The sequence below is a fragment of the Typopeltis vanoorti genome, chromosome 10 (genome assembly GCF_054136105.1).
Source record: "Typopeltis vanoorti isolate ZY-2024b chromosome 10, IOZ_Tvanoo_1.0, whole genome shotgun sequence".
Classification (NCBI taxonomy): domain Eukaryota; kingdom Metazoa; phylum Arthropoda; class Arachnida; order Uropygi; family Thelyphonidae; genus Typopeltis; species Typopeltis vanoorti.
Window position 1 is genome coordinate 4537418 of NC_143558.1, and position 21068 is coordinate 4558485.

The 21068-nt window shown below is 36.1% G+C and overlaps 1 protein-coding gene across 5 annotated transcripts in view; it reads right to left on the minus strand.

Annotated features, from left to right (window-relative positions):
• The window catches only part of Cpsf100 (cleavage and polyadenylation specificity factor subunit 2), a 325511-nt gene that overhangs the window by 35743 nt on the left and 268700 nt on the right, over window positions 1-21068 (minus strand). For all 5 annotated transcript variants that reach the window (XM_090399663.1, XM_090399659.1, XM_090399662.1 and 2 more), the window contains 2 exons: window positions 12900-13074; window positions 2821-2876 (listed from right to left, as the gene is read on the minus strand). In XM_090399663.1, coding sequence (XP_090255789.1) covers window positions 2821-2876; window positions 12900-13074 — 231 coding nt within the window. The remainder of the gene's footprint in view (window positions 1-2820; window positions 2877-12899; window positions 13075-21068) is intronic.

The following is a 21068-nucleotide window of genomic DNA, read 5'->3' on the forward strand; positions in this document are numbered from 1 at the left end:
GGTCTACCTACTCACTGATGAGACCTCAAAAAAGGTCGAAACTGGTCTGGGTAGTGACCTTCTCTCATAATGTTGAACAATAATACAGCTCCTAGGAGTTAAGTTCACATTATGGGTAAATATCAAGAATAGTGATCGGAGCTTGCTTCACCCTTTCTATGAGTTGCCTCACCTTGCACTACCTTCAAGGGTCAGGTGATGCACTATTCAGGTATTTGCTAACGCTTGGAATCGCCGAACTTTATATAGTTTCTATATTCGGCTAAGAAACAATATGGGATATAATATCCCTTAACTTAAATAATTACAGATCTTTGTTATATTCCTATGATTTCTCAACTATCTGTCGTAAATTGAAAATTTGATCCTGACAGCCTCTATTTGGTCTGAATCCAACTTGTTCTTCACCAAGCTTCTCTTCTACAATCCTTCTCAACCGTTTCTCAAGTATATTACCAGGAACACTCAGTAGAGAAATACCTCTGTAATTCTCACATTCAGTTTTATTTCCCTTTTTTATATAATAGTACTATGAGAGCTCTACTTCAATCATCCAGAATCCATCCCTCTGTCCAGGCCTTCTGAAATATGCAGTGCAGTCACTGTAAGACTTTTATACCTCCATACTTCAGCATATCTGGTCGAATATCATCTACTCCTGCTGCCTTTCCACATTTCAGACTTTTGATGGCTTTTTCTACTTTAAGTAAGGATATCTATTCCTGACTGCATGCCTGGTCAGTGTTTTTTAACACTGTGCTATCATCATTGCTTCTTTCATTTAACAATTTTTCGAAGTAATTACCCCATACTTCAAGGATATCTTTTTCTCCTATTTCCATGTCACTTTATCATTTCTAATTCCTTTTACAGCACTCTTTCCTTTCCTCCATTTCTTAGCTTCTTCAACAACCTTCAGAATATCTTGGCAAAGTCCTCCAAGACTTTTGTTTAACTAGTTTTACACACTGTTTAGCTTTCTTACATTTGCCTTTGTATTCTCTAAGAGCACAAGCTGACTTATTTGCTAGGAACTTTTGATATGCTTTCTTCTTTTCCTTCACTGCCTCTTTAACTTCCTGTGTCCACTATGGAGTTCTGATTTTTCTATCCTTGCAGACAACCACACCACATGCCTCTCTGGCTGAATCAATCAGTATTTTCTTCAGGGCTTGTCACTGAATCTCCAAGGTTTGGTTCCTGTTCTCAAACTCTTTGATTTTTTCTTTAATAATATTTGTATATTTTAGTCTACAGTTCACATCTGAGAGCTGCTCAACTTTTGGGAAATTTGGAGAAAAGAACAAAGCTAATAATAATAGCAAATACCTGTTGGATTTCTGCTCAGGACATGGATTAATTATTACTAACACCATGTTCCAACATAAAAATGTGCACAAATTCACATGGAGAGAAGCGGCAAGGAATAAGAAAAGTCTCATTGACTATGTGAAAAGAAGAACATGTAAGAATGTTTAAAACATTCTTACATGTTCTTCTTTTCAAAATGAAATTCAATTTTATCCTGCTCAAGACTAAATAATGATCACTTCCTATTTCATATCCTCTGTACACTCTGATGTCCTGCACCAGGGAGAAAACATCACTATCAACAATTAGCATAGTCAATGAGACTTTTCTTATTCCTTGCCTCTTCTCTCCATGTGAATTTGTGCACATTTTTATGTTGGAACATGGTGTTAGTAATAACCAATCTATGTCCTGAGCAGAAATCCAACAGGTATTTGCCATCATTATTAGGTTTGCTCTTTTCTTCAAATTTCCCAAAAACATACTTATATGTATGGAAATCATTTCATACTCTGCTGTTTAGATCTCTAACAAGTTCAAACTTTTCCTTTTGTCAGATGCCTTCTCTAATGCCCCCCAAAATTCCTCCACTTCTTTAGTAGAACCTTCTGTTGGACCACAAGTACAAATAAGTATCATTGTCCAGTTCCCCATTCTAATATTATCCCACATACTGTACTTGATATTGTCTGCCATTCAAGAAGATTATCCTTGCATTTAGTGTTTAATATTAAAGCTACTGCTTCTTTTCCCTTATTGTTATTTCCTGAATATAACATCTTGTATTTGTTGCTTAGAAAGATCTATTTTTTTTTTTTTTTTTTTTGTCTCCTTTGTTGGTAATGCCAATCTGGTATTTATCCAATTTTTCTGCTAGTTCCATTTCATTTCAATTGATCCTTCTTATGTTGATGGTGCCAAATGTGATCTCTGCTGCTGTTGAATTGGGTTTTTTTTACAGTAGCTGACTTTTTGCTATTCACCCTGATTCCCTGACAAAAACAATGGGGGGACCTTGTTTTACTGGGTAATGTAACAGCTGGCATGAAATTCTGTCATGTTGTGCCATCATTTTGAGTTATGGTTTAAGCAAATAAGAATACAATTTGGTTGGTTAAATCCCAAATTGTCAACCTATTTTTGTTCATGTACAGGTAGATACTCTAAACGGGTGCACTAGGAGAAGGTGAGGACTGGACATCAGGTCAGAAGTCTCGGTTGGTTCTCCACATTCCCCAAAAGGCCATGTGGAGGTCTCCTCCCAGTTACCCTTAAGCACCCCTGTAATAATAATGTTAATTCCAGGTGGCATCTTGGCTGCAAGTATATTGTTGCAATTTTCCTAATGCAAAAGACAAATTGCAATCTATTTAAATATTAATGCTTTCTAGGAACTATTGCTGATCAGGTGATATTGATGAAATAAAGTATTTAGATGCAAAGTACATGAGTCAACAACTGCAATAAATATTTAGTTTCAAAAAACCAATACTCTAAAACAAACTTTACCTGAAGAGGAGGCAAGGGCTGTAATATAGGTATTTGTTCTTGGTTTGAATCCGTTTCTGAAATGATTTTGACATCAGTTATTAACATGAAAAATAATCACATAATAAGTATATATGATCTAATTTTTAGATGCGACATTTGCCAAACTTTATACAATACACAGTCAGTCCCAGGATTCTGTAAACTATGACTTACATAAACTCAACCTCACGTAAGCTTTATTATTATCATTAAGAGAAACCTACAGGGAGTCAGAGACTCATCGAGGGAGGTCACATACTACACACACCAGCTATCATACTTAATTCTTTAATTCATTCACACTGCTTGCACACACAACATTCAATGGCAATCCATTCCAATCATGCACCACCCTATGAGAGAAAAATCTAGCCCTCATACCCTTCTTGGTGGCCTTCATTCTCCACTTCCAAGGATGTCCTCTCGTCCTTTCCCCACCCTCCATAAATTGAAAAATTCCATCAATTGAAATCCTGTATGAACCTTTCAGAAGTTTGTAAGTCTCAATCATATCTTCCTGTTTGCTAGTGTCTGCAGTCTACAAATTCATAATCAGTATTCCACAATCCTGATATAATTTGTAACACTCATTTGTACTCTCTCTCTCTCCAATGTATCAGAATCACAACGGAAACCAAGAGACCAGACCTGTGCACAATAGTCCAAGTGAGGTCTTATCAAGGCCTTGTAAACAGGAAAAATAACATCCTTATCTTTACATGCGAAAGTTTGTTTCAGCATTGCAATTATCTTTTGAGTTGTATTTGCAATCTTTGCCACATGACCACTGAACTTCAACTTCCTATCTATTAACACTCCAAGATTCCTAGCCTCATTAGTTTCTTCTAAGCTTAATCCTACCAATATAATACGACATCGGATATCTAATCACACCAAAGTGAATGACTTCATATATATTGACATTGAATGGACATCCATTTTCCCATGGCCACAATTCCAGCCTATTCAAATCATTCTGCAAGTACTGCATATCAGCATCATTCCTGATTACCCTACCTCTCTTTGCATCATCAGCAAATAGCTGTATGTCGCTTGTCAAATCCTTCCCAATATCATTAATGTACAGATTGAATAACAGTAGACCAAGCAATGATCCTTGTGGTACACCACTTGTTACCTTAAATTTTGCAGATTCACATCCCCTGCATACCACTTTTTGATATCTGACAGTTAGTCATCCTCTTATCCATGCTAATATTTTATAAACCAAACCCATTCTCTCCAATTTAGACAGCAGTCTGCCTTGCTGTATTCTGTCAAAAGCCTTAGCAAAATCCAAAAGTATCATGCTACATGGTACTGACATTGAATATAAATAGTTCAATGGTAACATTGTTATAGAATTAGAGCAAGTTGCTAAAACATGACCTTCCCTTAGCAAACCCATGTTGTTCATTGCAAAGTAGAGATCCACTGTCAACCCATTTCTGAATGTGAGTACTAACCAATTTTTCCAAAATCTTCACCACCACTCCTGAGATACTAATTGGTCAATAGTTGGATACATCGGTCTTTGCACCACCCTTGTGCGATGGAATTACCATACATTCCTTCCATCCTGCAGAATCCTAGCCTGGTCAAAGGAATGGCCAGTTCAGCTGAACACTCTTTTAGCACACGTGCTAATATCCCATCACTCCCTATTGCTAAATTCTTATTCAATTTGCGCAACAGCTTTAATACCTCGTCCTCATATACCTGTGTTTCTAGTGAAGCGGTAACAGTGAACTCAATGTTGCTTACACCAGGTTGATAGCTTTTAACAAAATGGGCACTCATTAACTGAACAGCCTCTTCTGCATCTGTAACCCTCACGCCATCAGAATTTATAAGAGTTATTCTTTCATATTCATTCTTTCTTTTACTTGCAGCATACCTTATGCACACAGTATTCCTTCCACATCGTCCTTTTCTACCGAATCTCTTGCTTCATAAGATTAAACATCCATTTGACTCCTACTCTGTTTATTCTTCGAACTCTTGAGATACATTCTGATATTGCATCATTCAAATGTTGTTTAAATGCTTCCCATGCACTGTCGATATTCTTTCCATCCAGCAACCGATCCCACTCCTCAGTTGGTCATAATTTCCAGCTCTGTAGTTCAGCACATAACCTTTTCAGAATGGAACATTCATAAACTTAGTCACTTCCCAAGTGATTATCGCATGATCACTGTCACCAACCAGAAGCAGAATAGTTATGTCTTTAACTGAAACGCCCTCTGACTGACATAATAATTAAATCTAACACTCTTTGCCCTCGAGTTTCTTCTGTCACATGCTGCTTGAGAAAGTTGTCCCGCAACAGCTCGATAAATGCGTTTTCATTTTTCTTGTGAGATTCTACTGCTACCCAATCAATCCCATTATGATTATTCTTTTTGCACTTATCTTTTCTATTTGGTGATGCATTTCTTCATCACTAGCAACCGATCCACCAGGTCTGTAACAACACCCCACTATGTAATTAGTCTTGTTAGATTCCACCTCACACCAGATGGCTTCAAATTCACTGCCACATGAAATATTGTTAGTAGTAGTACTACAATTATAGGCCTCAACTCTTACTGGATTCAAGTCATCCGATATCATTAGCAGCATGCCCCCCTCCTCTCCTATCCTTTCTATCCTTCCTAAAAATACTGTACCCTTGACACTCGATACCAGTTAGCAGGTCTGATTCTGATAGCCAGGTCTCATTAATACCTACAATCTGAGGTCGCAACATACTGACTAAGGCAACAAACTCTATCCCTTTGTTTCTGATACTCCTGCATTCATGTACAGACATAATAATCTACCTGTTTGTTCTTTTGTACTGTCTTGTCTGCAGTCTGCCTGACACAGTTGGACAACTTGCAGATATATTTATATTTATTGTTTCAAATGAATATAAATAAAAAAATAAATAAATATATATATATATATATCTATAATATAAATATCTAAATAAAAAAATTCAAAGTGCCTACATAATATGTTGCACTTGGAACATAAAAATCAGTGCAATGCATGCAAAGGATACTGCATATGGCAACCAGTTGCCATATTAAATGTAACAATGTATTATTATTAAGATTTATGGCAGAGATGCCACAAAGCAATTGCATTAAGCTCAGTCACCTGTTGGCACTGTTACTGTGCAGCAACACCTTGCAATTTTCAGTGTTATTTTCTCTAATTCAGTTATTTTCCTTACAATCATGCAAGCAACCAGGATATAATAAGGCCATCTAACAAGCATAAAAAACTAATTTAGAGAAGAAAATTAAGGATTATGAAGAAGGGAATATCATATCTTCCATAGACTTTGATATATGAGGGGAAGGGTCTGGAAAGTTTTGATAAACACCTAGAATAAAAATAATGAAATTGAAATAAAATAAAAATGATATTAAAGCAACTGATATAATCACAAGAAAGAACATACAAGGATATAAAAACATAAGTTACCTCCATGACTATGTAACTATTTTTTTTTCTTTCTTGTGGTTATATGAGTTGCTTTAATATCATTTTGTTCTAGGTGTTTATCAGAACTCCCCCTCCTAAGCCTTATTGCTTCAACAATGAATATGATTTTGAAGGAGTGTACATAAAATGCGAAAATTTAGCACCTTCAAATTCTGCAGTAATTATTATAGTGTTCTGGTGCTATCTATAAGATGGAGCGATTACTGGTAATATGTAAACTTCCCAGCTGATATGTAATGCTTGTCTCATCTCCTTCCTCAATTAGCAATCATTAAATACTTAGGTATCTACTGCAGAATGTTGTTTCTGCAGTGCTCTGTAGAATTGACTCCTTACAAAAGCTGAGGAGTGGTTGTACATGGAAATCTTCATTAATGAATTCCAAGGAATTCACCATGATTAAATAAACATATAGCTTAGCAACTGCTTGTCTATATATCATGTTTTTGTTGTGAGAAAATGGTAAAGTATTAAATAAGAGATCTAGTTGCAAATGGCTGAATGTTTTCCAAAACTTTAACTGCAGTTATTTAATAATTCACATTCAATTTTCTATTATAAGGACAACTATTGCAACAAAATCATTTACGACTATACTAATTACTGAAACTCCTTGTCAAAGCCACTGCTGTTCTAAAAGACATTCAGTATAGCAAACATTCCTCTTTCACAGAGTATTATTTTTGGTCTTAAAAATTCATTATAAGAGTATTTTTTTAATCAGATTAACTGATTAGCAAGTCAGCAAAAAACATATCTGAAAGAGCTGGCTGCATTTATGAAACATTCCTTTGCTATCCACTTCGTATGATTTTATATGAGTTTCATGAACAACAGTTCAGAAATTCTGAATTCATTAACATTTAAATTGTTAATTAGGAATATGCCACAACTAAGTATATTTTGTGGAGCAGCTTACTGATTGTGTTGGGATATGGCAAGCCAGAGTTTCTGCAGGGGAGGTGGGAATTGTTGTTGTTGTCGAGTCTGTTGAAGAGCTTCTAGATATGACTGTGGGCCTGTACAACTGCTTTGGCAATCTGTTGAACTTTGATGGAGTAGAGCTTTTCTATAGCGTTATTGTCAATTTTCTGTAGAGCAGCAGCAACTGATGAACAAGAATGGATATGGGCAGGTGTTAGTTCGACTCCTGGATAGTTCTTGCATATTTCATAGCTTCTAGTACTGTCCAGTTGAATTTTCATGCCTTTTAAAATGTTCCATCCTTAGTCTGGTGATGATTGCGGTTATTTCTCTGTTTTCATTAATTTTGCTGATTTCATGCTTCTCGATAATTTGTTTTAACAATCTTATTTTTATGACTGAATTTGCATCAGTTAGTGATAGTGGGTGTAATTTTTGAGGTGAGTACCTTGCTTCTTTGGATAGTCTGTATGCTCTCTCATTACCTTCAATATCTACATGGGCTGGTATCCATTGCAGCGTACAGTTCTTATTTTTCAAATTTAAAGTTATTAGATGTTCATGAATTTCCTGTGTGAGCTTTGTTTTTCCATTTTGCAATGCTTCAAGTGAGATTTTGAGTCACTGTAGATGGTTATTCCTTCTGTAATGTTTATTACTGGATAGCTGTTAATTCATAAGTGAAGTTTGAAGCTATTTTGCCAGCTGTGGATTTGATTTACATTTCCCTGCCTCCAGGTAGAGTTAATAAAACCCTTGCTCCTCCTTGGTTCAGTGCTTCATCAGTGTAGGTAATGATGTAGAGTGTAAATATTTAAGTGATGTATAATGTCAAGTCAATGTATAATGTCATGTACAATGTCAAGTAAGGGGTGCTTAAGGGTCAAAGCTGTATAACTGAGAGGAGACCTCCACATAGCCTTTAAAGGAATGCGGAGAACCGACCAGGGCTTCTGACCTAATGTCCAATCCTCACCTTCTCGTGGTGCACCCTGTTGGGTATCTACTTTGATACTGAACGAACGAGGATGGGCTGGCAATTTGGGATTTAGCCGACCAAATTGTATTCTTATTGGTTAAACCAAAATAAAAAATGATGGCACAACATGACAAAATTTCATGCCGGCTGGGGCGTCGCCCGGTTAAACAAGGCCCCCGTTGTTTTCGCCAGGGAACCAGGGCGAACAGCGAAAAGTCAGCTACTGGAACAAATCTGAAAACAAACCCCAACTCAACATCACCAGAGTTAAAGATCGGTACTATCAATGTAAGAAGCCTGAATGGCAAAGAAATGGAGCTAGCTGAGGAATTAGATAAGTACCAGATCGACATAATAGGGGTGACTGAAACAAAAAAGACCAAAACTGGTGAGATCTTTCTGAGCAATAAATACAAAATGTTATATTCAGGCAATGACAATCAAGGAAAAGAAGGAGTAGCCATAGTATTCAACACAAAATACGAGGCTAATCTTCTTGAATGGCAGTCAGTCTCAAGTAGAGTAATGTGGGCAAATATGAGAATGGGGAACTGGACAATGAGACTTATTTGTGCCTATGGTCCCACAGAAGGTTCTACTAAGGTAGAAGTGGAGGAATTTTTTGAGGCTTTAGAAAAAGCAACTGACACAATGAAAAAGGAAAAGTTGGTCCTTGTTGGGGATCTAAATAGTAGAGTAGGAAATGATTGTGAGACATACAAAAATATTTTGGGAAAATTTGGAGAAAAGAGCAAAGCTAATAATAATGGCAAATATCTGTTGGATTTCTGCTCAGGACATGGACTGGTTATTACTAACACCATGTTCCAACATAAAAATGTGCACAAATTCACATGGAGAGAAGAGGCTAGGAATAAGAAAAGTCTCATTGACTATGTTATTGTTGATAGTGATGTTTTCTCCCTGGTGCAGGACACCAGAGTGTACAGAGGATTTGAAATTGGAAGTGATCACTATTTAGTCTTGAGCAGGATAAAATTGAATTTCATATTGAAAAGAATAACATGTAAGAAAGTTTTAAAGCGAATAAAAGTTGAGCAGCTCTCAGATGTGAACTGTAGACTAAAATACAGAAATATTATTGAAAAGAAAATGAAAGAGTTTGAGAACAGGAATCAAACCTTGGAGATTCAGTGGCAAACTCTGAAGGAAACATTGATTGATTCTGCCAGAGAGGCATGTGGTGAGGTTGTGTGCAAGGATAAAAAAATCAGAACTCCCTGGTGGACACAGGAAGTTAAAGAGGCAGTGAAGGAAAAGAAGAAAGCATATCAAAAGTTCCTGGCAAATAAGGCAGCTGTTACTCTTACAGAATACAGAGACAAATGTAAGAAAGCTAAACAGTGTGTAAAACTAGCTACACAAAAGTCATGGGAGGACTTTGGCAAGAATATAGAAAATAAATATCAAGAAGGTGGCAAAATATTCTGGAGGTTGTTGAAGAAGCTTAGGAATGGAGGAAAGAGTGCTGTAAAAGGAATTAGAGATGATAAAGGTGAAATGAAAACAGGAGAAAAAGATATCCTTGAAGTATGGAGTAATTACTTTGAAAAACTGCTAAATGAAACAAGCAGTGATGACAGCACAGTGATAAAAAACACTGACCAGGCATGCAGTCAGGAATACATATCCATACTTGAAGTAGAAAAAGCCATCAAAGGCTTGAAATGTGGAAAGGCAGCAGGAGTAGATGATATTCGACCAGAAATGCTGAAGTATGGTGGTATAAGAGTCTTACAGTGGCTGCACTGCATAGTTCAGAAAGCCTGGACAGAGGGACGAATTCCCAATGATTGGAGTAGAGCTCTCATAGTACCCATATATAAAAAGGGAAATAAAACTGAATGTGAGAATTACAGAGGTATTTCCCTACTGAGTGTTCCTGGCAAGATCTATGCAAGTATACTTGAGAAACGGTTGAGAAGAATTGTGGAAGAAAAGCTTGGTGAAGAACAAGCTGGATTCAGGCCAAATAGAGGCTGTCAGGATCAGATCTTCACTTTACGACAAATAGTCGAGAAAGCATGGGAATATAACAAAGATCTGTATTTAAGTTTTGTCGATTTGGAAAAGGCATATGACAAGGTGCCAAGAGAGAAGCTATTCAATACGCTGCAGTTATATGGTGTCAATGGGGCATTATATCAAGCAATACTTAGTCTTTATTTGAGTTGTGAGTCAGCAGTTAGAATTGAAGGAAGTACAGGAAGATGGTTTAATGTTAAATCTGGTGTGAGACAAGGATGTACATTATCCCCCCTGTTATTCATTATCTATATGGATCACATTATGAAGGAATGTGGTATTAAACCTGACATCAAAATTGGAGATGTTAATGTCAGCTCTTTGCTTTATGCGGATGATGTTATACTTCTAAATAAATCCGCTACAAGTCTGCAAGATTCTCTGACTAAATTGAATAGCTGTTGTAATAGATATGGTATGAAGGTCAGCAATAAAAAGACAAAGACAATGAAAATAGGCAGAATCATTGAAAATGTCAACTGTGTTGTGAATGGAGAACCTGTGGAACAAGTAAAACATTTCAGCTACTTAGGCACAATTTTTACTGAAGATGGTAAACTAAATATAGAAATAGACAACAGAATCAGCAAAGCTGGTATCGTGGGAAGTCAATTGAATAAATTCATATGGAACAAGAAAGAAATTAGTCGGAACACTAAATTAGCTGTATACAAGACTGTGTTCAAACCAATTTTAACTTATGGATCTGAGAGCTGGGTCAGAAGTAAAACACTTGACCAAAGACTAGAGACCGCAGATATGAGAGTCCTGAGAAAGATTAGAGGCGTGAACAGATGGAATCAATGGCAATATCATATTAAAAATGAGGATATTAGGAAAGAACTTGACATTGTCAGCATCCAGGAATGCGTTAGCAGAGCTAATCTCAGATGGTATGGTCACTTAAATAGAATGGGAGAGGAAAGATTAGCAAAACAAGTGTTCTCTGCCAGGTTGGCAGGAAAACGACCCAGAGGAAGACCAAGATATAGGTGGATTGATACGGTACAAAGTGCCTTAGACGATAGAAATATAAGATCTGATAATGTTGGAGTCTTGACAAGTAACAGACTGATTTGGAGGAAAATTGTAGATAGGAAGTTAGTAATGATGTAATTTTTTCATGTAGTACTGTCATATCCTGTACACCCCTTGAGGGTACATGGCAGGAATTTGATGATGATGATGATGATGATAATGTCAAGTCCTTTTATTTTCATGCTGTGAATCCCTTTTTTGAACAAGGTTCTAGGAGATTTAAGTTAATCGTTGTGTTTTTTTGGTGGTATAGTGGAAAAGAATGGCTCTTTGCTTATTTCGATAGATAAATGCTCTAAGTCGACCTGTTTTCTAATTTCATGATCATATTGTAAGTAGATGATCTCTTTAATCTAGATTTTTGTGTCTAGGCATCAAAAGTACTGAGTAAGATGTGATCCTGATTCAGTTAGTGAATTTAACTGTGGAGAGTTTTCTTCTGTCTTCTAGTATGCGAAGTCCATACCCATATTGCCCTTTTAAATTATTTGTGAATGAGACTGCATCTATAATAATTTTTGCTGGTCTTGACTGTAGTCTATCAAGTTTTTCTTTTGAGCTAGTAGAAGCTGGAGCCCAGATAGATAAGGCATATTCCATAGTGGGTTATATGAGTGCTGTATATGTAGTTTTCAGTGTCTTCAGTTTTGCACCCCACTTTGTTCACAAAGCTTTTTGATGATATTAAGCTTTTTAAGAGATTTATTATATATTAGTAATATAAGTTGTAAATCTCAGTTCAGTATCTATAGTTATGCATAAGTATTTTGGAGACTGTTTTTCTTATTTTGGTATTTTAAATTTTGATTTGGGGGTTGTAATTATGTCTATTTTTTCTATCAGTGGAGAAGATACTCAGTTTTGTTTTTTCTGGGTTTAATTTAAGTTCCTTTACCCATCTTCCTAAGCCTGTGTTGATTTATTTAGAACTTTTTCAGATTATTGAGGATTACTGCTTGTGTGCCAGATTGCTATATCATCTGCATAGCATGCTATTTTTGCATCATTTATGATGTGAGGATGAATATTGTTCATATAGATGAGAAATAGGAGTGAGTTTAAAACAGAACCTTGTGGGACTCCAGCTGAAGTTTGATACATGTTGGAATAAATTCCACTGACTTTTATTTTTCTTCCTTTCATGAAGTCTGAAATCCAAATTAATGTAGAGGGAGCTTGTCACATTCGTATGAGACAAGGTAACTAACATTATAAATGTTATGTCCTAGATGGAATTTGGACTAAGGCTTTTGAACTCGAGCTTTATGGGGCAAAAATACATCTTCAGAAGTGCTATGTGCTCCAATTAATACACTTTCTCTTGATCGATGCTGTACTTGCTTTCTCTTTTGTAAAATGATGTGATATTCCACTCTGTAAAAAAAATCTAGGTCTGCATTTTTGTCATGATACAGTTCAAACACATCTGAGAATAAGTACAATCAAATCCAAGAGGTTAAAATGAAGTTACATACACAGGATTTCTACTGAAAATTATAATTATGAATAATCATAATTTTATAATTAAAAAATCATAAAATTTTAATATTAATTATAATTTTGAAATTCTTACCTGATGTTTCCTCTATTTCATCTACTTCCATAGCATTCTCTAGTTTTATATCCAACTCTGCAGGACTGATTTTCTCTTCTTGTTCTATCACAATTTCTCCATCAACCCATGCTAATTCTGCATCCTTAGCTCTGACAAAATTTAGAGAACTTACCAAAGAATCTTTTAACTTCACCTAATAAAAAAAAAAATAAATAAAAAATCCTTGGGTTATAACTTAAAATTACAGCAATATAATATGTGGTTTACTCTCTGAGTAAACCACATTTAATTTGCCTTTGGTTAATTTAATATTCCATGTAATCCAAATGTATTCCTATCTTTCTTTACAAAGTACTTTTGCAATATAAGCTTTTCTTTTCAGTCTATAAAAATTTAAAATACAATTAATTTTTAATGGGTCATGTAAGGGTCAAAGCCAGATAACTGGGAGGAGACCTCCACATTGACTTAAGGAATGCAGAAAACCAATTGGGACTTCTGGTCTAATGTCCAATCCTCATCCCATTAGTAAGTATCCACTGTTTCAAGTGGATACTTACTAATGGGATGATTAGTAAGTATCCATCGTTCATTTCCTGTAATGATTTTGTCAAAGAAATTTGTGTCTGCATCCACCATCACAATAATGTCCTGACAAGACGTGCACATAACTTTCTCATTCCCCAATCTTCACTCAGAATGCAAAGAATGAGGCGTTTAAAGATGTTTTAAACCTCTGCCATCATCTGTGATGTGATTCAACAATCACTTTTCACCAATTCAGCAACAGTAGCAATGTTTTCTTCAGTTCGAGTCGATATGAGACAGCCACTTATCACTTTGTTTTAATCCTTTCTGAGTGCTGTATACAATCCATTAAGCCTTCAACATGATACATTAAGTATGTCTTCTGGCTGGTTTGCCTGACAGCTCCATATGATACTGGCTAATTGACCTTTAAATGAAAAGCCCTTATTAACATGTTAGACAGGATACGAAGAATCTATTTCCACCCAAAGCAAAATTTGTTTTGCTGTTTGATTGAGCTACAGGGTGCTCTCTTATCTCTGCAGAACAAAAATTTAGCAACAACTGTAAAACAAAACTTGTTCAAAGTAACAAATGTAAAGAAAGAGTACAAATTCATTTTACACAAATTATGGACTCTACAACCATGCTATAAATAATTATTTTAATTTCTCGACATTTCGACCTTCATATTAAGGTCATCATCTGGAGTATACACACACACACACACACACACACACACACACACATATATATATATATATATACACAGAGACAAGCTAAATTACATTTCACATAGTATGCTGAAGAGACAATGATTTAATCAATGGTTATTCTACTGGCCTGACCTCTAGTGAAATTAAAATTAAATAAATTAACTACATCAAAGCTATAGTATTATTACAGTGAAAATGATGTCCTAATTTAACATGACGATTGTTATATTAAATTTAGGATCCTGTAAATAGAACCCTATTGCCTATGGTTCTATTTACAATTAACTCTTGGGGAGAAATGTTAAGTGGGTAGAATATGTGTCTTCCATATGTCTGGGATTTTTAGCCACCATTATTGTTAAGATTAGGGTGATTGATAAGAATCTCACAGGCCTCCTTAAATTTATGTTCATACCATGTTTTGGTATGAACATAAATTGACTGGAAAAGCACACCTGATGTAAACAACAGGTGCTTTTCCAGTCAATTCTATGTAAAGTGTTCAGGGCATGATCAGAGAGGCCAGCTTCACCATAGTTATTATATTTAATGTGATGTTTATGTTCTTTTTGCCTGATAGGAATTGTGCATCCTGATTCCCCTGTATAGGGTAGATTACAGGTGTAATAAATACAGTATACTCCAGGGTGGGCCAGCGGAGGGAGGGAGTGGGTCTTTAAATGAGTTGAGTAAGTTCTTTAATTTTGCAAGAAGTTTAGAGATGGCTTTAAGGTTGTATTTTTGTAGTATTCTGTTTATCTTGTCTGATATCCCTTTAATGTATGGAATGGTTACAGTTTTATTATAGTCTTGTTTATTTTTGTTTTTAAGTGAGGTCTTGTACAGAATTTTGTTCACAGTGTTTTGGCTGTAACCATTTCAAGATATTGCTGATAACTTTTAATTCATCTTTAAGTGCCTGTTCATTGGAGCAAATCTTCAAAGCGCTGTTTTTAAATGTATTAATGACCCCTAGTTTTTGTGTACAGTAAAAGCCCGAAAATTGGTAAATCCTAGCATTTACCATAGTGAGGTGGTAAAAGTCCGAAAAATGCTTGTAAATGCTTCCATTTTAGGCTTTTACCAAACCATTTCGGTAAATGCCAGCATTTACCAACACCAATTGGTAAAAGCCCGAGTACAGTGTGAGCATAGATGGCGTGAGTGGCTGTGATCTAGAATTTAGTTTAGGTTAGGTGCCAAAAACTTACTCTTGGACAAAATGTTAGAATAAAAATACCAGATATTGATAGAGCGAAGATGGATCCAAAATCAATAATAACCATTATCGCAGACATTAAAGGCGAAGAATTTTATGAACTTGGTACTAAGTTGGGTACCAAACCATTTCAGTAAATGGCAGCATTTACCAACACCAATTGGTAAAAGCCCGTTTTGTTTATATTATAATAATTTACCTTTGTCAATTTAAATTTCAAAACATAAAGAATAACATTAAACATAACTGTTTTATTATTTTACTACATTTAAGTATTATAAGAAAATGTTCATGAAATAAAGGTAACTTATTAATCACAATTTCTTTCAACATTATCAAATCATAATTAAACTTATTTGTTACAGCAAGGTTGAGTGTTGTGACATTTGGAGGTACAAAGTAATTTTTTATTGGGGGAGGGGGAGGCTGATACTGTGAGAGTACCCTGTACACCACATCATCATCATCATCATCAAATTCCTGCCATGTACCCTCAAGGGGTGTAAAGGATATGACAGTACTACATGAAAAAATTACATCATTACTAACTTCCTATCTACAATTTTCCTCCAAATCAGTCTGTTACTTGTCAAGACTCCAACATTATCAGATCTTATATTTCTATCATCTAAGGCACTTTGTACCGTATCAATCCACCTATATCTTGGTCTTCCTCTGGGTCGTTTTCCTGCCAACCTGGCAGAGAACACTTGTTTTGCTAATCTTTCCTCTCCCATTCTATTTAAGTGACCATACCATCTGAGATTAGCTCTGCTAACGCATTCCTGGATGCTGACAATGTCAAGTTCTTTCCTAATATCCTCATTTTTAATATGATATTGCCATTGATGCCATCTGTTCACGCCTCTAATCTTTCTCAGGACTCTCATATCTGCGGTCTCTAGTCTTTGGTCAAGTGTTTTACTTCTGACCCAGCTTTCAGATCCATAAGTTAAAATTGGTTTGAACACAGTCTTGTATACAGCTAATTTAGTGTTCCGACTAATTTCTTTCTTATTCCATATGAATTTATTCAATTGACTTCCCACGATACCAGCTTTGCTGATTCTGTTGTCTATTTCTATATTCAGTTTACGATCTTCAGTAAAAATTGTGCCTAAGTAGCTGAAATGTTTTACTTGTTCCACAGGTTCTCCATTCACAACACAGTTGACATTTTCAATGATTCTGCCTATTTTCATTGTCTTTGTCTTTTTATTGCTGACCTTCATACCATATCTATTACAACAGCTATTCAATTTAGTCAGAGAATCTTGCAGACTTGTAGCGGATTTATTTAGAAGTATAACATAATCCGCATAAAGCAAAGAGCTGACATTAACATCTCCAATTTTGATATCAGGTTTAATACCACATTCCTTCATAATGTGATCCATATAGATAATGAATAACAGAGGGGATAATGTACATCCTTGTCTCACACCAGATTTAACATTAAACCATCTTCCTGTACTTCCTTCAATTCTAACTGCTGACACACAACTCAAATAGAGACTAAGTATTGCTTGATATAATGCCCCATTGACACCATATAACTGCAGCGTACTGAATAGCTTCTCTCTTGGCACCTTGTCATATGCCTTTTCCAAATCGACAAAACTTAAATACAGATCTTTGTTATATTCCCATGCTTTCTCGACTATTTGTCGTAAAGTGAAGATCTGATCCTGACAGCCTCTATTTGGCCTGAATCCAGCTTGTTCTTCACCGAGTTTTTTCTTCCACAATTCTTCTCAACCGTTTCTCAAGTATACTTGCATAGATCTTGCCAGGAACACTCAGTAGGGAAATACCTCTGTAATTCTCACATTCAGTTTTATTTCCCTTTTTATATATGGGTACTATGAGAGCTCTACTCCAATCATCGGGAATTCGTCCCTCTGTCCAGGCTTTCTGAACTATGCAGTGCAGCCACTGTAAGACTCTTATACCACCATACGTCAGCATTTCTGGTCGAATATCATCTACTCCTGCTGCCTTTCCACATTTCAAGCCTTTGATGGCTTTTTCTACTTCAAGTATGGATATGTATTGCTGACTGCATGCCTGGTCAGTGTTTTTTAACACTGTGCTGTCATCACTGCTTGTTTCATTTAGCAGTTTTTCAAAGTAATTACTCCATACTTCAAGGATATCTTTTTCTCCTGTTTTCATTTCACCTTTATCATCTCTAATTCCTTTTACAGCACTCTTTCCTCCATTCCTAAGCTTCTTCAACAACCTCCAGAATATTTTGCCACCTTCTTGATATTTATTTTCTATATTCTTGCCAAAGTCCTCCCATGACTTTTGTTTAGCTAGTTTTACACACTGTTTAGCTTTCTTACATTTGTCTCTGTATTCCGTAAGAGTAAAAGCTGACTTATTTGCCAGGAACTTTTGATATGCTTTCTTCTTTTCCTTCACTGCCTCTTTAACTTCCTGTGTCCACCAGGGAGTTCTGATTTTTTTATCCTTGCACACAACCTCACCACATGCCTCTCTGGCAGAATCAATCAATGTTTCCTTCAGAGTTTGCCACTGAATCTCCAAGGTTTGATTCCTGTTCTCAAACTCTTTCATTTTCTTTTCAATAATATTTCTGTATTTTAGTCTACAGTTCACATCTGAGAGCTGCTCAACTTTTATTCGCTTAAAAACTTTCTTACATGTTATTCTTTTCAATATGAAATTCAATTTTATCCTGCTCAAGACTAAATAGTGATCACTTCCAATTTCAAATCCTCTGTACACTCTGGTGTCCTGCACCAGGGAGAAAACATCACTATCAACAATAACATAGTCAATGGGACTTTTCTTATTCCTAGCCTCTTCTCTCCATGTGAATTTGTGCACATTTTTATGTTGGAACATGGTGTTAGTAATAACCAGTCCATGTCCTGAGCAGAAATCCAACAGATATTTGCCATTATTATTAGCTTTGCTCTTTTCTCCAAATTTTCCCAAAATATTTTTGTATGTCTCACAATCATTTCCTACTCTGCTATTTAGATCCCCAACAAGGACCAACTTTTCCTTTTTCATTGTGTCAGTTGCTTTTTCTAAAGCCTCAAAAAATTCCTCCACTTCTACCTTAGTAGAACCTTCTGTGGGACCATAGGATCAAATAAGTGTCATTGTTCAGTTCCCCATTCTCATATTTGCCCACATTACTCTACTTGAGACTGACTGCCATTCAACAAGATTAGCCTCGTATTTTGTGTTGAATACTATGGGTACGCCTTCTTTTCCTTGATTGTCATTGCCTGAATATAACATTTTGTATTTATTGCTCAGAAAGATCTCACCAGTTTTGGTCTTTTTTGTTTCAGTCACCCCTATTATGTCGATCTGGTACTTATCTAATTCCTCAGCTAGCTCCATTTCTTTGCCATTCAAGCTTCTTACGTTGATAGTACCGATCTTTAACTCTGGTGATGTTGAGTTGGGGTTTGTTTTCAGATTTGTTCCAGTAGCTGACTTTTCGCTGTTCGCCCTGGTTCCCTGGCAAAAACAACGGGGGCCTTGTTTAACCGGGCGACGCCCCAGCCGGCATGAAATTTTGTCATGTTGTACCATCATTTTTTATTTTGGTTTAACCAATAAGAATACAATTTGGTCAGCTAAATCCCAAATTGCCAGCCCATCCTCGTTCGTTCAGTATCAAAGTAGATACCCAACAGGGTGCACCACGAGAAGGTGAGGATTGGACATTAGGTCAGAAGCCCTGGTCGGTTCTCCGCATTCCTTTAAAGGCTATGTGGAGGTCTCCTCTCAGTTATACAGCTTTGACCCTTAAGCACCCCTGCACACCACATGAATATACATATCCAGGAATCTGATGATGACTTATGTATGATGTTACTGAAAGAACAGTCTTAGATACAAAAATTAAAACTCATAAAATATTCATATATCCCAGATAGTAAAATGGAATCAAACTCTTCAAAACATATCAACATATGAATCCACCCCACACTACAAAGGCTTCAGATAAATATTAAATTATCATCATCATCATCATCATCATCAAATTCCTGCCATGTACCCTCAAGGGGTGTTCAGGATATGACAGTATTACATGAAAAAATTACATCATTACTAACTTCCTATCTACAATTTTCCTCCAAATCAGTCTGTTACTTGTCAAGACTCCAACATTATCAGATCTTATATTTCTATCGTCTAAGGCACTTTGTACCGTATCAATCCACCTATATCTTGGTCTTCCTCTGGGTCGTTTTCCTGCCAACCTGGCAGAGAACACTTGTTTTGCTAATCTTTCCTCACCCATTCTATTTAAGTGACCATACCATCTGAGATTAGCTTTGCTAATGCATTCCTGGAAGCTGACAATGTCAAGTTCTTTCCTAATATCCTCATTTTTAATATGATATTGCCATTGATGCCATCTGTTCGTGCCTCTAATCTTTCTCAGGACTCTCATATCTGCGGTCTCTAGTCTTTGGTCAAGTGTTTTACTTCTGACCCAGCTCTCAGATCCATAAGTTAAAATTGGTTTGAACACAGTCTTGTATACAGCTAATTTAGTGTTCCGACTAATTTCTTTCTTATTCCATATGAATTTATTCAATTGACTTCCCACGATACCAGCTTTGCTGATTCTGTTGTCTATTTCTATATTTAGTTTACCATCTTCAGTAAAAATTGTGCCTAAGTAGCTGAAATGTTTTACTTGTTCCACAGGTTCTCCATTCACAACACAGTTGACATTTTCAATGATTCTGCCTATTTTCATTGTCTTTGTCTTTTTATTGCTGACCTTCATACCATATCTATTACAACAGCTATTCAATTTAGTCAGAGAATCTTGCAGACATGTAGCGGATTTATTTAGAAGTATAACATAATCCGCATAAAGCAAAGAGCTGACATTAACATCTCCAATTTTGACATCAGGTTTAATACCACATTTCTTCATAATGTGATCCATATAGATAATGAATAACAGAGGGGATAATGTACATACTTGTCTCACACCAGATTTAACATTAAACCATCTTCCTGTACTTCCTTCATTTCTAACTGCTGACTCACAACTCAAATAAAGACTAAGTATTGCTTGATATAATGCCCCATTGACACCATATAACTGCAGCGTATTGAATAGCTTCTCTCTTGGCACCTTGTCATATGCCTTTTCCAAATCGACAAAACTTAAATACAGATCTTTGTTATATTCCCATGCTTTCTCGACTATTTGTTGTAAAGTGAAGATCTGATCCTGACAGCCTCTATTTGGCCTGAGTCCAGCTTGTTCTTCACCAAGCTTTTCTTCCACAATTCTTCTCAACCGTTTCTCAAGTATACTTGCATAGATCTTGCCAGGAACACTCAGTAGGGAAATACCTCTGTAATTCTCACATTCAGTTTTATTTCCCTTTTTATATATGGGTACTATGAGAGCTCTACTCCAATCATCGGTAATTCGTCCCTCTGTCCAGGCTTTCTGAACTATGCAGTGCAGCCACTGCAAGACTCTTATACCACCATACTTCAGCATTTCTGGTCGAATATCATCTACTCCTGCTGCCTTTCCACATTTCAAGCCTTTGATGGCTTTTTCTACTTCAAGTATGGATATGTATTCCTGACTGCACGCCTGGTCAGTGTTTTTTATCACTGTGCTGTCATCACTGCTTGTTTCATTTAGCAGTTTTTCAAAGTAATTACTCCATACTTCAAGGATATCTTTTTCTCCTG